This window comes from Salvia splendens, chromosome 4, assembly GCF_004379255.2.
Source record: "Salvia splendens isolate huo1 chromosome 4, SspV2, whole genome shotgun sequence".
Taxonomy (NCBI): Eukaryota; Viridiplantae; Streptophyta; class Magnoliopsida; order Lamiales; family Lamiaceae; genus Salvia; species Salvia splendens.
The window spans coordinates 10,526,052-10,547,316 of record NC_056035.1 but is presented as its reverse complement, the minus strand read 5'-3'; the positions used below and the strand labels follow the sequence as shown (position 1 = coordinate 10,547,316).

The 21,265-nt window shown below is 35.4% G+C and overlaps 4 protein-coding genes across 4 annotated transcripts; 2 read left to right on the top strand and 2 right to left on the bottom strand.

Moving 5' to 3' along the window:
• The first annotated feature begins 11,131 nt into the window (after window positions 1–11,131).
• Window positions 11,132–13,101, top strand: LOC121801511 (probable protein phosphatase 2C 14). Its single transcript, XM_042201015.1, has 5 exons — window positions 11,132–11,581; window positions 11,673–11,840; window positions 12,068–12,238; window positions 12,322–12,501; window positions 12,568–13,101. The coding sequence occupies exons 1-5, from the start codon at window positions 11,303–11,305 to the stop codon at window positions 12,967–12,969; spliced, it is 1,200 nt and encodes a 399-aa protein (XP_042056949.1). The 5' UTR covers window positions 11,132–11,302; the 3' UTR covers window positions 12,970–13,101.
• On the bottom strand, window positions 13,066–14,966 carry LOC121801510 (alpha-L-fucosidase 3-like). Its single transcript, XM_042201014.1, has 5 exons — window positions 14,640–14,966; window positions 14,164–14,373; window positions 13,916–14,085; window positions 13,561–13,831; window positions 13,066–13,462 (listed from the first exon to the last, which is right to left on the bottom strand). The coding sequence occupies exons 1-5, from the start codon at window positions 14,956–14,958 to the stop codon at window positions 13,203–13,205; spliced, it is 1,230 nt and encodes a 409-aa protein (XP_042056948.1). The 5' UTR covers window positions 14,959–14,966; the 3' UTR covers window positions 13,066–13,202.
• Window positions 14,967–16,981: 2,015 nt separating this feature from the next.
• LOC121799253 (mitochondrial import inner membrane translocase subunit TIM22-4-like) lies at window positions 16,982–18,756 on the bottom strand. Its single transcript, XM_042198573.1, has 5 exons — window positions 18,605–18,756; window positions 18,161–18,329; window positions 17,893–18,083; window positions 17,721–17,793; window positions 16,982–17,389 (listed from the first exon to the last, which is right to left on the bottom strand). Exons 2-5 carry the CDS (start codon window positions 18,318–18,320, stop codon window positions 17,304–17,306), a joined length of 510 nt encoding a protein of 169 aa, XP_042054507.1. The 5' UTR covers window positions 18,321–18,329; window positions 18,605–18,756; the 3' UTR covers window positions 16,982–17,303.
• Window position 18,757: 1 nt separating this feature from the next.
• LOC121799254 lies at window positions 18,758–20,550 on the top strand. Its single transcript, XM_042198574.1, has 2 exons — window positions 18,758–19,165; window positions 20,240–20,550. The coding sequence occupies exons 1-2, from the start codon at window positions 18,876–18,878 to the stop codon at window positions 20,247–20,249; spliced, it is 300 nt and encodes a 99-aa protein (XP_042054508.1). The 5' UTR covers window positions 18,758–18,875; the 3' UTR covers window positions 20,250–20,550.
• The last annotated feature ends 715 nt before the right edge of the window (window positions 20,551–21,265 follow it).

Below are 21,265 nucleotides of genomic sequence, written 5' to 3'. Positions count from 1 at the left end.
AACTGTATTCAAGGCTCGGATCTCCAACTATACACACCGTAGATATAAGATAACCTCTAACTTTTACTGAATAGTCGCAGTTGTTTTAGAGAAGAGACCAAAGTCTACTTCCAAATAAGATTCAATAAAACCTAGATAGTCACTTGACCAGACTAGAACTCATTTAATATATATCAAACTCACTCAAAGATCTCTATATCTCATCCGCCAAAAAGAAGGTGCAAGCCAGATCCCAATCACCTAAACGGATGCTATCTCTACGAAGATCAAACTCACAATGCACATTGAGGAAGGTGAGAAGAGAAAGAGATAAGAAACAAAGATGGGCATGGGAGACATAAGTAAGAAAAAATGGGAAACAAATACTCACAAAAGGTGAAAAAGAGAGAGAAATGAGATGAAAAGAGATAGAATAAGTGCTTGTTTGGTAGATAAGACAAACCTTGATTAGATAAGATATCTTGATTAATCTGACTGTTTGGTAGATAAGATGAACTATTTATATGGCCCATGTTTAAGACATGGGCCCATCGCGGCCCGTCTAGGCCCGAAACAAATTAGTTCCTTTCCTCATCTTTGTTATCAGCTCAAAACAGGTCTGTTAATTTATCAGGCCTATATCCATAACCCAGATTAAATATAAAATTATCAATATGCCCTCTTCTTTCACCTCTTCTTTTAAATTTTACTATGTCTCTTTTGGGGTGATCAGCCAAACCCCTCTCACACCCAAACCAAATCAACTTCAAACATCAAACCCATGTCGATTTCTTCAAAACGTTGCAGCAACACCTCTCCACCTCCAAACTCGCCGCTTCCAGCAGCTCCGGGTCGACCCACCGCCGGCAGCTCAGCGACGGGCATCTGATGTCCCCGGCGGCGAGCTTGGCCCGGATGTTCTTGACCCCCTTGGCGGAACTCGAGCTGGGCTCGATGCAGATTCCGTAGGTGCATTCTCGATTCTCATCGTATTCTTCTAATTGTAGAGATTGTTGATGAATGCTTTGATTCCCAAACTGTAATTCTTGTCTTGCAAAGATGTAGTAACAAGTTTGATCCAATTGCAAAGAGGCGCTGGATTGGAGAGAAGCCGGATCGGAGAGAGAAGCCGGATCGGAGAAGCCCTACTCTTTTGGGTTTAAGAGAAAATGGGGAAGAAATGAACGATGAAATGTGTGTTAGGGACAAATTTGGGATAAGATTAATTTAATTAGGTTAAATTAGTCATTGTATTTATCCTAATTTTTGTCATTGTTACCAAACAAGAATACTTGATAAATTATCTTAGATTTAATCTTAATTCTTATCTTAAAGCCCATCATAATTAATTATCTTATGATAACTTAACATGCCTACCAAACACCCCCTAAGAGAACAGAGAAATAAAAATAAATGTAAACTGTAGGCATCAGACTATCCGGATTCACCTATTACCGAGACCTCTTTGGTCTTGTACAAGATAGCTCAGTCAAACTATCACCCTCTCGACTGATTTTATACAAGTAAGGTCTAGCTATTACAACAAATATAGCTAACTATCTCGGACCACAGCACTCCTGGACCAGAAGCTCCAAGAACCACCGAGAACCCTGCACACTAGAACCCTAGTTAGTAATACAATACAAGATCCCCTCGAATCTAAACAAGTAATGCAGTAAAAAGAGAGAAATCAAAGGAATCGCATAGATCTAGTAGCTATGGCTCAGCCACCCGCTAATAATACAGATCTATTCACCAAAACCACGATCCAAGGGAACAACGTTGAATCCAACCGTGAAACTCTTCACACACCACGGATTACAACCCCAAACCACTCCACTACAATGGATCTATCCACTCTCTAAGCTCACAACCACAAAAAACCTCTCAACAAGAAACCCTAACTTCTCCGAACCCAAGCAACCGAATCAGTTGCTTTCTCCCACACACGCACCCATTTAATCACTCAAAATAACCATGATAAACTATCGTGCACTCACTGGATACCAAATTTGCAGTTCTATCTTTTAAAAAAAAGTGAACTACACTGATAGTACCTAAACTTGTTAAAAAATGCATCAATGATCCCTAAATTTTTTTTACAACGGCCAGCAAAAAAAGTCAGTTGCTGTTAGGGGTGGCAAAATAGGTAGTTGGTAATGGGCAATTCTCATCTCGACCCGATATCCGCTGGGTATCGGGTACCCGCTACCCGATGATAACGGGAAACGGGGCAGGACCGGGTAGTGTATTTTAGAATTTTGCGGGTAGCGGGTATACCCTTTAGTCCCGATAATACCCGTCTTTTAATACTTTATAGAATTTAAGAGTTATTTTGAAACATTTTCAAGAGAGAGATTAGAAATCACTTTATTTTGAATAGTTCATAGTTGAAAATTTTGCATGAAGTGAAGATTGAAGAGCAAATTAAAAAAGAAAAAAAATCTGAAATCACATTGCAGCAAGTCATCAACAATCCCAAAATTCATCCACTTGTATAAAATTGCACTAGTAGATGACTTACATAGTTGCATTGATGCAGCAAGTACTAACGATAACTTAAAGCATAAATATAAAATTAGTTTTATGAACTCAACTTTTGGTTCGAAGCACTTTCTGCATGATTAAAGTTAAAAGCACCGGTTTCGGGTTATGTACAGGTACCAGCAATGTCAGGTACGGGAAACCCGACACGGGTATCGGGTAATCCCGTTATGTTGCGGGGAGGGTATTGGGACAACAAATTTAGCAGAAATCGGGTACGGGTATCCGACTTGTCGAGTGCAGGTACCCGCGGGTAACCCGTTTCGCCACCCCTAGTTGCTACTACTAACAAATGCAAAGAACATAAAATCATTACAATAAATTAAAAAATGTGTGTAAATAACCAAACAATTAAATGAGCAATATTAGCATCCAAAATTTAAAATCTAGCGTCCATATTGAACTCATCGCAGGGACGGACCGAGGTATGGGCCAAGCCGCCGCTCCAGCGGGGGCTTAGCCGGTGCCGGACCCAATACAGACCATGGCAGCTCCGGCGCTCTCTGCCTATGCCGACGTGAAGAACCCAAAGGCCAAATGTGATTTTACGTTTTTTTTACAGATAGAGTAGAAGAGGAAAGAGGGGAGAGGGAGAATGGAATGATTTAGTTTACGGTTCTAATGTGGGGACCACTTTAATTTCTTCTTCTCTAGTGTGTTAATCGGTTTTGGAAAAAAAATGCCCCATCGACTTAGGATGCTATTTAAAAAGATGCATTTTTTACTAAAATCAATATTTTTTCTTCTCTTATTTTAATGAAATAACATTGTTTTAAATATAACCAAAAGACAGACATTTGTACAAGGAGAAGACATCATAGGAAAGTTAAAATTTCATAATTTAATATTTTGATTTCAAATGTTGTGTTATTATTTGACTAAACTTTGTGAAATAAGTAGGAAATGTAAGATTTACGAAAATCTCATTTTTATGAAGTATTATTAGTATATCATTTTTCAGAATTTTAGCCCCGGCATATATAAATTTTTAGTTCCGTCCCTGACTCATCGAACATAACATTCAAATCGATATCATTAGACAGATGAAAACTTGGAAACAAAATCGTTTCCAATTATATAGTATGTATGAATATGGATGTCAATCTAGCCCGAAACTCGCGGGCCAGCCTGAATAACCTGGTAAAATCATAGGGGTAGGGCCAGAAAATCGCAACCCAAATGCAGAATAAGGCTACAGGGGCTGACCGGTTCGGGTCGATGGGTTATGCGGGCTAGCCCGGGTAGGTTGCGGGTTAGCTCATGGGTTGAGCATTTAAAATAAAAATTTAACTAAATTTTATGTAATATACTTATATGAAGTATATATGGTAATTACAATGTTAAACGCAATATTGATATGAAATATATATGGTAGTTATGTCTTCTCTCTCAAATTGAAAGTTACGGTTATATAGAATATAGATGTTATTAATATGTACTACCTCCGTCCCACATTAAGTGTCACATTTAGTGTGAGCGCGGATTTTAAGAAATGTAAAGAAAAGTGGGTTGAATAAGTTAGTGTATTATGGGGTCCACTTATATATATTAGTTTTATAATAAAATGTGAGTATAATTGGTTGGTGGAATGTGGGGTCTAATTGCCATTTATGGTAAAAGTGAAATGTGACTCTTATTGTGGGACGAACCGAAATGACAAAATGTGACACTTAATGTGGGACGGAGGTAGTACTCATATTAAACGATGTATTATGTGATTACGTCTTTCCTCTCGAAGACAATGATCCGGTTGAAGCTTCAAAAGTTATTGATGTAGAAGAATATCATTCAACTCCATAGAGTTTATTTTTTGACATACTACTATCTATACTATCTTTTTTAACTACTTAGAATTTATTTTTTGGGTACACAATTAAGAATGTCATTCAACTCCTTTGAAATGCATGATTTCCATTTAATTTTAGTTAGATTCACGCGTGCTACTAATTAGCGATATGTTTATGTATTTTATTTTAATTTTCAATCGCTATTATTTTTTTTCTCTTGATCACTTTGATAGTATTTTACTATTTGCGACAATATGTTTTTTTATAACTTAGAATATTGGATTGGATAGAAAGTAACACATAAGATCATTTTTTACCCGAATAGCCCGTGGATTAGGTCAAAACCCGAAGATGTAGGGTTAGGGCTAAAAATTTATAACCCAAAAAATTCACAACTCGAATAACCCGCACCCTAATAGCCCGACAATCCAAGTGGATTTATATCCCTCATTTCTAGTTAGTGGTAACAATACTAGTTATATCATGTAGGAAATTTATAGAGAAATAAAAATATGGAAAAGTGAAGTTATTTATGCAATAAAATCCGAATCAATAATACACAGAATAAAAAATATTTCACATTTAATTAAATGATATAATAATTATTTTATAGAAAACACTGAAATTTAAAATATTATTTCATTACATATCATCGAACTAATTTGTTACTCTAAGCACAACTTTAAGACTATTTTTATGATTGATATTTTATTGAGAATTTTAATTTAGCTCAAACTGAAATTTTTAACATCATATGAACATTCAATCTGTAGATATAAATTTGCATAGTTTCTTGTCATTCATGATAAATTTGAAACATGAATAATATTTTGAAAAAAATTCAAGCATGTGATATTAGCTATTTATTTCTTGGAGGTTTTTTTTTCTATTAATAATAGTATTTGAAATTAAGACAATGTAAATTTATAAATTAATACTGCAAAATTAGGATATTTTCATAATAAATAAAGTTGATCCATAAATCAGTGTAAATAAAACAAATTAGGGGAAATAAAAACACGAAAAAATACCACAAAATGAGTTTTATAAGGAAGAAATGATCTCATTTTATTATATTCATATTAATTAATGCAGATAATGATAAATATATACTCCCCTGTGCCAACTAAGTTGAGTCGTATTTCTCTTTGGGATGTTTCAACTAAGTTGAGTCATTTCCCTTTTTAACAAAAAAACAAAACATCCAATCACTCTTATTTTACTCTCTCTTTATTTTTCCTACTTTATTCATCTCTCCTACTTTTCAACCCACTTTCTTAAACCATGTGCCCAAAACTTATGTCTCAACTTAGTTGGGACGGAGGAGTATATTATAGAAAAATTAGAAAGTGTAAATAATGACAAAATTTTAATTATGTATGAAGTACCAGAACTTAATAGAAAATTACATAAGAAGTTGCTGACAGAAATGTGGCAGAAATTACATGTCAGCAATATAATGAAGTGACAAAAATGCTCGTTTAGGGCCCGAGGGTGTTTTGTTCCGAAAAAACATGATTCATAATTATATTTAACGTTAGGGTCTTCTGACGCTATTTTTTTTGTTAGAGGTCACTGGTGTAAGAAGTCAAAAAGTTAGTGATATTTGGTGCAATTCACTCTTAAATTAATATAGACGGAGGTATCAGTGAGAATTTCACATTTGTACATTAGAATATGAAATATCTTTCCAAAAAATAGCCTCTCTTACTTGAAATTGACTTTGAATTATTTTTTAGATGTACAAACTAAGGGGGATTGGCACGGTTTAATTTAATGACCGAAACCACCATATCAAAAATTCAATATGATAAAAAATCACACATTTATTTTATGATTCAGTATATCTTATGAGAAAAAATTAATATTGTTGCCTTACTGAAACGTACCGGAATTTTTAGTATTTTTTGATATGATGCTGATATTTCCGTATTTTTCTTCGACCCTAGTACAAACCAACACAATACAAGATGCATAATTTGTTTATTTTTAATACTCCATATAATTATTATTCATGTTGGCTCAATCACACTAACATCAACAGATAATATTTCCGACTGCCACATTGTGGGTACATTACATCATTCACGAACAAATCTCAAATCTTGCGTGAATAGATCATTTTTGTCCCCAAATTGTATAGCTCAACTAAATTTGTGAATATGAATGCAGGGGAGTATTAAGGTCCTAATGCCCTCTAAGTCTTAAACACAATACTAATTTAATTCATTGTATCTATTAATCTAATGGCCATTATTTAAGGATGTGATGGTACATTATGGGCGCGTTTTCGTACATTAAGGGTATTCTCGGTATGTTGAAAATTCATCCGATGCTACATTATCATGTGTATATCGTACATTATCATGGGTATATCGTACATTACTTTCCGTCTTATGAATTTGTGAATTTGTGGATGCTATATAGTATAGCTTCCATCCACAATTTCATACGATTCTACATTATCATGGGTATATCGTACATTATCATGGGTATATCGTGTATCATCATGGGTAGCGGCGGACCCAGGTGGGGTCGCGTGGGGTCGATCGACCCCACCGGCGGTCTACTGAGTGCTGCCGGAATACTTCATTTTCGACCTTTGACCCAGCCCAGCTCCGTCTCCGACCCCACGGCAGCTTCAAATCCACCCGAAACCTTCTGCCTATTTTCTAAAAATAAGAGGAGAGATGAGATGTATAGAGAGGGGTTGCAGAAAACTGATGTTGGAAGGATGACGGAGATGATCTAAAATGTTAAATGATTGAAATAATTTGGGCCTATTTGTGCAAATAAGTTGGGCCAACTAAAATGTTAGTGGGCAACTAATTAAATAGACTGGCTCATTGTGGATTTATTAAGTATTAACTATTTTTATTATTTTCGTTTCAAGTTTCATTATATTTATATTTTATTTAATAATATTTTAAAACTATTACTATTAAAATGTTTGGTGCTAACAATTTAAAAATCGCTGTTTTACACTTTTACATACGGATATTCTGAAAAATTAACTATCCCTCACAGAAAAGGACTATTTAAAATATATTCCCTCCGTCCGCGAAATGTTGTTCAATTTTGCCATTTTGGTCAGTCCGTGAAAAATTGTCGACTTTGCTTTTATTCTTTTTTTGGTAAATGGACTCCACTTTCCACTAAATTTTTACGTTCGCATTCTATTATGGAGTAAAACATATATATAAATGTGGGATTCTCATTCCACTAACTTTTTCAACTCACATTTCTTCACATTTCTTAAAACTCGTGCCGAGTCAAACTTGGACAATATTTCATGGACGGAGGGAGTAATATTTTTAAATAATTATTTAAAAATTATATTTATTATTAAAATTTTAACAATATCCGACCCCACTGGCTTTATTTTTATGGATCCGCCATTGATCATGGGTATATCTTACATTATCATGGGTATATCGTACATTACTTTCCATCTCATAAATTTGTGAATTTGTGGATGCTATATAGTATAGCTTCCATCCATAAATTCATACGATGCTACATTATTATAGATATATTGTACGTTAATCTAAATTTGTTTATGATTTTACCCTTTAATGTACGAAAATAGTATAATAATGTACGTCGTTAGTTTTAATCATAACCATCAGATTAATAGATCCAAGAGTGGAGATTTGTTTTATGTTTTATAAATATTTAATGTAATGATATGAATACGTCCTATGCATCCATAGATTTTATTTAGATTTCAGGGCCCCTCACGAAATAGTTTCCACTTTCATGGTCCGAACGATTACAATTACAATTTTGCATTTTCTCTTAGAAAATTTCTGCAGGCATAGTGTTTATTTATATAGTGACTATAGTCCAATTAATTATGCCCTAGAATAATGCAGTGAAAAATTTATGTATAGTTCAAGCCGATAAAGTTCACGATTATTTAATGTACAAAATTATATTACGACCCAAGTTATATTTTCAGTCGAAAAGATGTGTTAAGCCCAACTTCTTTAGAGGACTACCCCTTTTAGAGGGCCCAAAAATGGCCTTATCTAACTTCGAGCAATGTAATTCGACATTATATTTCATGCACCTTATCTCTCCAGTAATATTGTACTTTTATTTTATTTTTATTTTTTTTGTGTTTGCTACATAAAGAATAACATATTATAAACAAATATTCTTATTATTAAATATTAATGGTTCCACGAATTTGAATGCCAACTACCGATTTGCAACATAATTTTGGCTACTATCTCCGGATGCATACGTGGATTTTATAAAATAAAAACATTCAGCATAAGACATACGAGTAATTTTTGTTTAAGGGAAAGATTAAATTATTGTTAAAAGCCAAATAAAAAGTTATAAAACGACAAAAAATGTAGTAGGAGATACTCCATTTTTGAGGATGATGAAGTCATGAAATTTGAATTGAAGAAAAAATGATATGCCAATAATTATACATACATATATATTCCCCTAGTGATGAAGCGTCACCGTCGATTCTCTCGTTGAAACAGAACCCAATTGGACTAAATTTAAATCCATCGCAGCCGAATCATTTTAAATGCATTCATTCAATACAATTTTAATAAATTTAAAATCCAACGGAAACCTAATCATTTTAAATTCATTCATTTAAAATCAATGGCATTAAAGTCGCAGACACCATCATAAGTTCATAACAACAACCCACACAAACTATACACATAGTTGTTACATATACATATTACACATACGACACAGGCATACAAGTTTACTAAAAAAATTATTCAATTGTTTATAGTTCTATGCAACAAATAATAAATATTGTTCATAATAAGTTCCTGCGTATTTATAAAGTATAATTTTTTTATTCTAATTTGCTGTTAAATAACAACTAAAGTTCAACAAAAAAGAAAAGGAAATCTCCAATACTAGTATTCTGAACTAGGTTTTTTTATTGACTAAAGTCCCAAAATGGTCCTTAACATATGACATTTTTTTTATTTTGGTCCAAAACATTATCTTTTGAATTATTCGGTCCTTCACATTTGAAATCGGATCACATTTGGTCCATTTTGGACGGTTCCGTCAAATTTTTGACGGGTTTAATTACCGGGTCACAAATCCGTCACTAATTGGGAGAAACTAATCCGTCACAAAATCCGTCACTAATCCATCACTAATCCGTCACAAAATCCGTCACTAATTTTACATTATTATTTAACATTTCTATTGATTTATTCTATCATTATTAATATTAAGTACAATGTATTTTATTTTTAGTATTTGTTTTGTTAATCATCTTTAGTCATTTAATAATTGAATGTTATAATATTATTAATATTATATGAAGAGTGTAGTAGACGAATTAAAGGAAATTGTACTTAACTAATTCTATGTCATTTGAGGAAGAAATGCGTGCGTATTAGGGGATCCCACTCCCACTAATACACTTTCCAACAAAATCTTAAAGGACCAACATCCTCTCAAGTGTCCCATTCTCCAAAAACCCAAGGCCACCCTATTCTAAAAAGTACCCATTTTTATTAATAAAATAAGACTAAAGTCCCAAAATGGTCTTTAACATATTAGTGACAGATTTGTGATGGATTTGTGACGGATTTTGTGACGGATTTGTGACAGATTAGTGACTCCCAATTAGTGACGGATTAGTGACGGATTTGTAACCCGGTAATTAAAACCGTCAAAAATTTGACGGAACCATCCAAAATGGGCCAAATGTGATCCGATTTCAAATGTGAGGGACCGAATAATTCAAAAGATAATGTTTTGGACAAAAAAAACGCAATATATTAAGGACCATTTTGGGACTTTAGTCTTTTTTTATTTCATTATCAATGCACCCTAAAATACAGACAAAAATTTAGAACGGCCGAAATTTGTATCTATTAATTGAGTTAGTTCATTTGAATTTTTTAGAAAATTCTTCTAAATTTCAAGTCTCCATCCATACATATTCTAAGTTTTGTATATTGAAACATATATAGTTGTTTTCTTACGACATCCTCTTTGAAATAAGTTTGTAGGCGCATAAGTCTTGATTGGTTAAAAATATTAGAGCTTTAACTGCAAATTTGTCACAAATATTGAAATAATTAAGCCAAACTTCTAAGAAGAGATGTACAAAATCTAGATTATTTAACCAATAGTGGAGATTGACATAATTTGGATCGCAAGGAGCATTTATTAAAATTGTTTCATAAATAGATATCGTGATTTAGACGTAATTGATAACCTTATTGTCCGAAGAAAATAAAACAAGGTAGTATAACCATTAGAATCATTAATTAAGTTTAGGATTCAGATAAAAAATGTTTAGGACTAACTGAATAATATTGGAACCCATGTTATGGTTTTTTAGTACCGTGATTGGGGACGACTTTTTGCAATCCAATTTACATGGATTTATATCTTTTAGTTGTCAAAATTCGTTAACCAAGAAAGTTGACAATTTTGCTCTTTCTATCCCCATGCATAAAAAACAAAGACCAGAAATTTGTTGAGAACAAAGGTAAAATAAAAGGTTTTACACTATTTGACCCAAAAAAATTGAAAGAGAACAATTATTCAAATTGGCGGGAGCATATACACATGTAGTCATATTATATGTTTGCACCAAAACTGTAGAGTAATAGTACAAAATTTAATAGCAAAATTAGTAAGATGGGTGTGTGTATTTGGTAAAAATCTAACTTGAAAAAATTATTCAAACAACTTTTCGTAATAATATTAAAAAGAAGAAAAGAGAAAGGTACAGCTGCTGCAGGCCCTAAAAAGTGAGTGCAGGGCAGGCATTCAAAGTTGTTGACTTGAATTTCCCCAACGGCGCGGACACAAATATTCAAAATTCCAACTCCCCACATTACATTTACATACAAACCTTTGACATTGACCGCAACAAACAACTTTAACTACCAAACCAGATTTTCTCTCTATCACTTTGACCACATCCCAACTAGTTTAACTTTCCTACTCTTCTTCTTCCTTCCATCCTATTCCTTTCTATGGCAAATGACAGTGCTGTTGTAGTGATCGACGCCGTTTCAAGGTCAAGATTCCACCAACCGAATAGGCTGCTGGTTTCTTCTTTGAAGAGGAAGAGACCGCCCAAGATCGATATCCCTATAGTTCTACGTGAAATTCCTGCTGATACTTTCAATGGCCAAGCTGGTAGTGATGTTGCCTGTTTCTCTTCTTCTTCGGTTGCTGTTTTTGCTGCCAAAGGCAAGAAAAAGTTCATGGAAGACTCCCACAAAATCTTCCATTCTTCTCATGCTACTAAGGTACTGCTACCTGCACATCTATACTAGTCTTTCTTGTTAGGTCAAATTTAGTGCTGTTTGGGGAATTTATTAAGTGTTTTTGGAAATGCAGGATTTTTTTGGGGTGTTTGACGGGCATGGTGGGAGCAAAGCTGCAGAGTTTGTGGCAGAGAATCTGCATCTCAATTTTTTTAAGATGTTGGAAACTAATTGTGGAAATGAAAAGGAAAAGGCTATCCGAGAAGCTTATTTAAGAACTGATAAAGACTTCTTGAAACAGGTATCCATCTTGTATTATCTGTCAAGTTTCTGAAATTATATGTGTTTTGAGCTTTGAATTTTTTGTTCACTTAGTTTCTTCTTAAGACTTTTAAAGAATTATTTTAAAAATATGGTGTGACTAATGGCCATTTGTTACTTCAAGACTAGTTCTGTGCCTAGATTTACTTTACTTCAAGAATAGTTCAATGCTTATGACTCAGGCTAATGGCTAATGGCTACTTGCAGGGGTTGAGTAGTGGTGTTTGCTGTGTGACTGCGTTGATCCAAGGAAAAGAAATGGCAGTTTCAAACTTAGGTGATTGCAGAGCGGTCCTGTGCAGAGACGGCGTTGCAGAAGCCATCACCACTGATCATAAACCAGAACGAGAGGATGAGCGGAGAAGAATAGAGGATAATGTATTTACTATACTACTCATTAAGCTTGTTAATAAGCAGAATCAAGATTGTGCTTGTTTCATCATGTACCATTCGTGATGCAGGGTGGGTTCTTGGAGATTCATCGCGGAACTTGGAGAGTGCACAGGACACTAGCCGTCTCCAGAAGCATTGGAGATGCTCATTTAAAAGATTGGGTGATGGCAGAGCCTGATACCCAGCTTATACATTTGACACCTGATATGCAATACCTTGTCCTAGCTTCTGATGGCCTCTGGGATGAGGTAAACAAACTTTCCATTTTTAACTCATTTTTTTTATTAACTTTGATACTGATTCAAAACTCGCAGGTTAGCAATCAAGAAGCTGTGGACATTGTTATGCAGTCATGTTCAAGCAACAAGAAACTCAAAGGGTTCTCTCCAGCAAAGAATGGGTGCCTATATCACTGCACAAGTCTGAGTCCTTCATCACTATCGCCGCGACTTCCATCTCACAAATCGAAAAGGATATCTCACTACAGAGAAACACAAGACGAAAAATGCTGTGAACGCAAAAGTCCTGCATCAAGTACTCCAAGAATGTCATCACAGACTCAGTTTCTAAACAATGAGAACGATGTTTTGGGTGATAAACCATGTAATCCTGGGCTCCTTGGTGCCTGCAAGGAGCTTGTCAGCCTTGCGGTGGCTAGAGGTAGTTTGGATGATATTACTGTGATGATCGTTGATTTGAGTAGTTATAACGGATAGTAAAGGCCTAAAAATAGATGCTAACCTAGATCACAATGCTAACATTTGTTGCTTAGCATCCATTTTCTTTTAAACAAATGTTCACAGCAACAGTTCTATTGTTTTCAAATTCAACTAGTTTTTAACTTGAGCTCACTTGTTTGTTGCCTACATGAATGAGATGAATTCTTCTATAACACATAATTATTGAACTGATAACTGAATTTTGAGATTGAGCTCGGAGCAACGCACTCTTAATGCCTGTGGCAAGCCTCTTTCAAAGAAATTGGAGGATCTGAATAAGCACCACTCACAATCTGATCAAAGATCCATTTATTAGCAGCCTGAGTATAATGCACTCCGTCCCAAACAACTGCAACTGACGGATCTTTGCACGGTTTTCCCACCAATATTTCTTTTCCTCTCACTTTGATCTTTGCCCCACATCCCACATGCATGTCGTAGTTGTGCTTTCCTCCATGCCCACAGCAAGAGCGCAGAGGGTTGACAAAGCCTGCACTTGCAAGTTGCAATGAACATTATGAGCTTTTTTGTCTCATCTCATCTACACACTGCTGAACTATGATTAGAAAAAAGAGCAAGAAGATTTACCATGTTTCCTAGCTTGGCTGAAAAGCTCATACTTGACTGAGTAGACATCGACATAGGTTAAGGCTGCTGAGGGAAGTTCCTTCCTCAGCTGCACAATAGTTTTATTCAATTTGAGATTGAAATATTTGGCAACTTGGTTGAATGGATCTGCACATCCGGCCTTATCTATTTGTCCTGGCTCAACTGGAACCCGGTCCAGAACATATGCCAAGCAACCTACTGGTCCCGTGTTGTGTATCCAGAATGACCTACCCCCAAGATGGTGTATATTCTGTATCACAAAAAATACCATATTTCTCATTCAAATTAAACCTCCTTTTGTGTCTAGGAAACAATAATGCAGGAAAAAAAATACCTTAACATAAGTTTTGAATTGGCCTAACACGTCAGGGATATATGCTCTAACTTCATCAGTAGTCATGTTGAGGAAGTAACCTGCGGTTAAGTCATTCTGTCCAATGTCGAAAGCGTACAAGGCTCGAGAAAATACTCGCGCCTTAGGCAATAATCTTTTGAAAACTCCCCCTGCAAGTGGTTGGAAAAACAGTTATTGAAAATTCTTGGTTTTGGTATATATGATGAATGTAGCATGATATAGGCAACCCTTATTCCGGACAAGCTGAGATCTGTGCTTGAAATCATTGAACTCGTAAAACTGCACGTTAAGAGAAATGGGGCTGAAACCACTCTGATGTAGAGTTGTGTTTTGAGGTCTTATAGTGGATCCAGCCGTGGCAAAGTTGGCTCCATGGCTGAAGTTAGAGCCCACGGAATCTAGAAATGCACTCAGATATGGCAGTCCAAAGCTCTCAGCTGCATTGCATTGCATTGCATTACTAGATGTTAATTATAGGAATGTGAAGATCTAAAGTATACTTAAAATATGAATCAGATCTCATGCTGACGTTGAGCTTTGGAGTTTTAGAATGAAGCATCAATTCAGTGAAAGAATAACAAAATAATTCCTTGTTTCCAATATAGATTGATACTCCATTTTATTAAGCCTTTAAATCCTTCAACAACATAGAATGATTGTAGTCTTGAACACATGAGTATGAGGTGAGTAGTGCATTCATTACCTACGAAATCTATGACAAGTCTGCCGTCACAATAGCGGCCGGCGGGGGTGTGGAAGAAGGACTCCCCGGCGGGCGGGCCAGCCTGGCCGAAAGCGGCGGAGAGGCCGCCTGTGTCGGAATTGGAGTCGCCGAAGTTGAATATGGCCGGAAAATCACAAGGAGTTGCAGCACATGCTAAGCTTAATGAGAACAGAAATATAAATAGAAGAAAAGTGGATAAAGTATGCATTAGGGAAATGGAGGAGCAGTGCAGAGCAGATGATGGGAAGGGGAAAGGATAAAATGGAATCATGTACCTACTATAAAGACAATCAATCATATGCTTGCTCCTCCAAATTCACATGTCTGATTCTATTCATGGTCCAGTTACTAAGATTAATTTTTAAAGTTGTCTCAACGTGCTAGGCCAAATAAAATACTAATAATAATAACAATAATAATATGGGAAAGATGGGGATATTTTTTATATTTTTAAAAAGTCGCACATGCCATATTCTTATTTGTCAAACCTATAACATATGCGACACCAATGTATTTCCATCGATGAGCATAAAAACATTATTATACTGAACTCATCTTCATTTCCATATAAGTATAAATAAACAATAAAATCTCTTCAAAATAACTTTAAAATTTGATCACTCATTTTTCTTCTTTTAAATATTTTTTATCAGAATAGTATTAAATTTCGGTTGTTGTCACAAAGTTTCTGTTGTTTAAAATTTTTATACAAGAATGCATTTAGTTAAGACTTACAGTTGTGTTGTTCAAGAAATACATCATGCACACAAGAATTTTAAAATGCATAAGTTTTGGTTGTTGACACAATGTTTCCATTGTTTAAAAAATTTAAACGAGAATGCAATAAGACGAAAATATTGTTGTTTAAAAAAATACAGAAGTTATACAAGAAAACATATGTATTAAACAAGAATATATTGTTTAAAAAGTTGAAATCATATTAATGCATTAATTTGAGGCACAGCTGTTGTGTAATAACAGGAAGTGACATACATAAGCTTGTTGTGCCTTGTGATATACTTATATTTTTAGTTTTATTGATATTGTTCGAGATCGAATTTTTGTACTCGATATAATTTGTTTAGACCATTATCGCAACGATCTCTGTATTAATTTAACCAATCATCTTTCCATTATATAATGAGAAATGTTCTGCTGCGCTCCTTAAATGAGCGATGGGTGAGTGACATTACCACGTCACCAATTTATTCCTCTTGTAATTTTTTTTCTCTCTTTCTCTCTCTCTTCAGTTTCTTCCTCGTTTTTTTCTTCATCACACTCTCTCTACTCTCTCCCTCTACCTTTTAGTTGTTTTGCAACTGATAATCTGAAATAATCTCGCTGAAAAATGCATCATTCCCGACTCTTTATATGTTCTTTGCTACTCTCTTTGCAAATCTCAACACTCAATTGTATTCCCAGAATCTATTAATTTCTTCCCAAATTCATTGGCAACTCCAATTTTTTTTTAATTCAATTGACTTCTCAATTATCTCAACTCACCTCTCTCTTCCTCTGCAATTATTTTTAAAGGAAATAGAGATAGAGTAATCTGGAATTGAGAGATGCGAAATCTAATGATAATAACTGTAGAAACACAACATTATTTGAGTGGTCTGATATAGAGAACAGGCGGGGGCAGAAAAAAATGAAATAAAGATCCTGGAAAAATTAGCAAAGAGCAAGAGAAGAACCGTGAGCTCAATAGAAAATTTAAATTAAAAATGAAGAACCACATCAATTATCATTTATGAGAGAGAAACTAAATTAAAACTTATTGAGATGAAAGAAACGCGCAGCAGGTAATGAAAGAGGGAAATTTGGAAATTTTCATAAAAAATGCAAAGTAAATAAAAAATCAATAGGAAGAAAGAGGGAGAAAGAGAGTAAAAAAAGGAAAATAACTGAAGAGGGAAAAATGAAATGACATTGCCTAGATTAATAGGAAAGTGAGGAATAAATTGGTGACGTGGTAATGTCACTCACTCATCGCTCATTTGAAAATATTTTAAATTTTCATTACATCAAAGTATAACCTTCGATGTATGAAAGTAAATTTGAAGATATTTTAAATTCTCTGTGATAAAGTCGAGAGTTTCAATTACCGTGCTACAATATTTTATGTTTGTTTTGAGTTGTTTAAGTTGGAGTGTGGCTAGGCAAGACTGGTATTGTATCTATTGCACTTTAGGCTAACTAGTATCCACCCTCGCAACGGTGGACATAAAAATATATTATGGCAGGGCTATATAATAAATTTTTTATAGTTAACATACACTCCCTTTGTCCTCTAAAAATGAAAATTTCAGCAGCAGCACGAGTTTTAAAGTGAAATTGGTACAATATTAAATAGAAATTGATAGACTAGTTGAAATAGTATTACGAGAAATAAGGAGCATACATCTGAGAAAATAAATAAACAAACAAAATTAAAAACTACATTGCACAAAAAATCTCACAGCTGACACTAGAATAATTTCATAAACAAATCATGATCAAAAAATAATTTATGTTTATTAGAGTCAGCGACTGGAGAATCCCTGGATCATCATGGGACCATTTAATCCCAGCTAAGAGCATTATATGCGAGCTAGAGTTAAATATGAGTATACTGACATTACCATTGAGTGACCGGTTGGCTCTTCAAGTATACCTTTCCAAAACCTTCTCTATAGCAACCGAGAATGCAGCAAAACCAGCACAGCCAACACATGCTGCTTTTGGCCCACCTGACCATGGTAAGGATATATTGTTGAAATCAAGGATGCAAGGATCATCAAATGGATAAAGAGTTCCCTTGCTCATTTAGTAATCTATCTCATCAACATACAACATTATCTCTATTGCCTAATACTTCACTTTTAATATTTAACTTTCCTCTAAATAAAGCTCGATATCATGTTTCCACATCCATCGTTTAAATTCTGATATTCTGATAACATACTAAATTCAAGTTTGGATTCCCAAGCTTTTGTGCTAAGGGTTATGCTCAAGCTAAATTGGAGCATTAGGTTTCTTTTTGTTGGATTTCCTAAGCACACCAAAAGCACTGAAACATACCTCTAGCAGATATAGTACCTCCGGTTACACAGCCTGCTACTACTGTATTTGTAATGTCGTGCTTGGCCCGGGCCTTCATAAATAACCAATGGTTAGAATCACAGTTTTATAAGCTTCCCCTAAAATGGTCAAATAATGACAGTATGATTCAGCTTTAAGTTAGATGGATCGCCTTCTCAACGATGCATTCAGAAAGAGAGAAGACAAAACCCATAAGGGCAAATGACTTGCAGTTACTCCAGCTCCTCTGACCCATCTGCTTTGCTTGATAGACCAGTTGCTGTCTACCAGTCATCTGATCTTGCAAGAGTGGAGTATCAAAGGATCCAAGAAACAATCCCATTGCCAATCCCAATCCACCTCCTGCAGACTAGTAAACATAAATTAACTGGTCCATTTACATCTGAAAACATGACAGAAATGGGATTATAGAAACAAACCCATAACTCCACTCATAACACTGCGCACAGCACAATTATTCCATATATCCTGGCCTTGAATTTCGTCCATTGTAGGCAAACGTATAGTCTCGATTGCGGGCTTTGATTCCTCTTGTGATGAAGAAGCATTTGGCAAGTCACTATCTGGATTTGAAGTCATGATGGTCGTCTACATATAATAGGATTAGGTTACATGGAGAATTCTCATCTTAGGTGAATAAGGTAGCAGATAAAATCTACAGCTCAATCTAATTTGGTTTAGCGATAAAAAATGAAGTTTTGACAAGGAATAAGAAATACATGTGTTAACAAGAAGAACAACATAGTCAGCACTATGGAAACGGAAGAAGTAGTAATATCCTATTGAAGAGAAATCTGTAGAAGATTATGAAATTAAGTTTAATTGATTGACGTACAGACAGCAATCTAGCAACAGAAACTCACCTAATCGGAAATGGTGGCGTCGGCACACTATATAGTGGAAACACAGAGAGTGTTTGGGAAAGAGAGAATTCTGGGTGGAGTCGTGTCTATGGCGATTGGCGTCGAGGCTACTGCAAACTGAGTGAAGAAGTGATACTGTTGCTTTTAGGGCTTCCAATTTTCAATTGCTATGGGCCTTTCCTTTTTTTATTCAAGAGGCCCAATATTGAGGTCCAGTGATATTTAACCCAAACGAGAACCCTCATTTGATTCCCAAATTACAACCGATATAATGATTCAGGCAGCGGCGATGCGGCGGAGCTCCTTCTTTTCCTTGAGTTCTCAGCTCCAGCAATGCAGGGGCATCCGAGTCAAAGTTATAAACAGCAATTTAGATCAGGCTCTGATCTTAATGCAGCGGAAGATGCAGTCCAGCGGCATCGAGCGAATGATAAAGCAGGAACAGCTCACCCATGTTAAAAATTCCGAGAAGCGCGTTTTGGCCAAGAAGAATTTGGAGCGCAAGATTCGTGCGCAGGATCTCGCCCGCAAGCTCAAGACGATTCTGGTTCAGAAAGTCAGGTAAAGTTTGATTGAGTAAATTAATTTTTTGTATATGCATATTATCATCTTTGAGTATTGCTCGTATAAAGTGTATTATTAATTTTGATCTATGTGAAATGGATGTTTTGTTGATTTTTTGGTAAGTAGGGTGACGTTGGGGTGTTAGGGTCTGGTTCTTTGCAGTGTCTGATTTGAAACTGAAGTGAAATATATTGAATTGATTTTGCTGAAACTATTGAGCTTGGATTATACGTATATGGGAAAATTATAGCTTTTGACTACAACTTGTAGGATATGATAAGTTGAGGAAATGGTAGGATATGATAAGTTGAGGAAACTGTTACCGATATTTATGACTACAAACTATTGAGCTTGGATTATCAGCTTTAAGACTGATACTGAGAGTTGAAATGGTAGGATATGATAAGGTGAGGAAACATTTACCGATATTTTTAGAGGGATTCTAATTCTATATGTCTGTTTAAATGTGGCTCTGATGCTTTGTACTAATAAAAGGAACCCTGTGTTAAGTTATTTGTTTACTGGAAACATGTGGCTCGAGTCGGTTGAGTTGCTTGTGACTGTCCCATCTTCAGGGAATTTGATTCAAAGTAGGAAAAGGTAATAGCTTTGCATTAGATTTTGTGATAGAGAAGGGACACCGGACACTATGGATGAACACAAATACTGAGGAGATTATTTGTGAATGATTAGTGTCCTAAAACTGTTGGATGATGAACAATCTCCCCTGTTAAGCAACTAGGGGGGCTACAGTCGACCATATATTTTTCATATCTTGTGTATCAATATACCATTTCCTTCCTTTTTTTCTTGTTTGAAAGCCGGGTTACATCATACTGGATTGAATTGGCGTTGGAAAAAGTGTACAAAATTGAACTGTTTATGCTTCCAGTTGTATCAGCAATAGTAGTTAAGAAAACAAGGATGCTTCATTGGTAGTGTAATGCTTATATTTTATACTCTGCACCATCTGTCTCTTGAAATATTAGATCTTGTTGAAATTTAGTTTGTGTTCTCAACCTAGAAAAATTTAGTTTCGAAACTGACATGTCGTTGTTTTTCTTCCTTCAGGGGTCTATAAGATTAGCTTGAAGGGGGTTATGTGGAAACCATTTACATCTGCCACTTATAGGTAGTTGAATTTCCAGTGGTTTGTTGAGGTAATTTTTTGTGTACATTGCCAGGGGGGCAGGACCTCAACTCTTGATGGCAAAACTCCCACCAATAAATCAGTCTCCCAATGCCAAATATTTTGATGTATGCAAATTATCTGTATTGCTGGTGGACCTTCAAATTTACTCGAATTTGTAGAGGGAATGTTTTACGTTAACTGCCATATTTTTTATCCAGTTTAATGAACATAGGTGTTTAATTTTGACGTAGTTGGTATTGTTACAAATTATATATGGCGAACTGAAGCAACTGCTATCGCCACTTCTACACCTTGTGGAATTTCGCATTATGAAAAAATCCATGTTCAATTTAAAATTCTTTCAATTCTATAAGTAAATGTTTGGTCAATTAGTAGTGAAATTAGACATTTCACATATGCACACACTACACAGTATACTCACAACACATGCACACCAAGCAACCTGGATATATTGAAAATAAATGCCTCATACATAATTTAATCAAACAAATAATTTGAATTTACTTAATATCTTTTTCCATATAATTTCAATTCAATACAATTCCACGTCCATGGTACCAAACGGATCTTGTTTGAATATGAATTTTGATATTCTTTGCGCAACTAAGTGGTTCAAATCGACATATGCAGCTACATGTGAATTTCGTCCAATATACTTGTGACAATGCAACATCATCGTTGAATCTGGATGCTTAAGAGCATCCACAATAGCGCCTAGCGCACCGCTTAGCCGAGCGCCGGCGCTAGGCGGTGCGCTAGGCGATCTATTGCAACCGCCTAGCGGTTTCCGGATTTAAAAACCGCCTAGCGCTCGGCGGTTCCGTGGCGCTAGGCTATGCGCTGGGCGATCCGCTCGGCGCTATTGCAGCGTCCGGATCGCCTAGCGCACCGCCTAGCGCGGAATTTTTTTTTTCCCGAAACACTATATATACGCGCCTTGCACG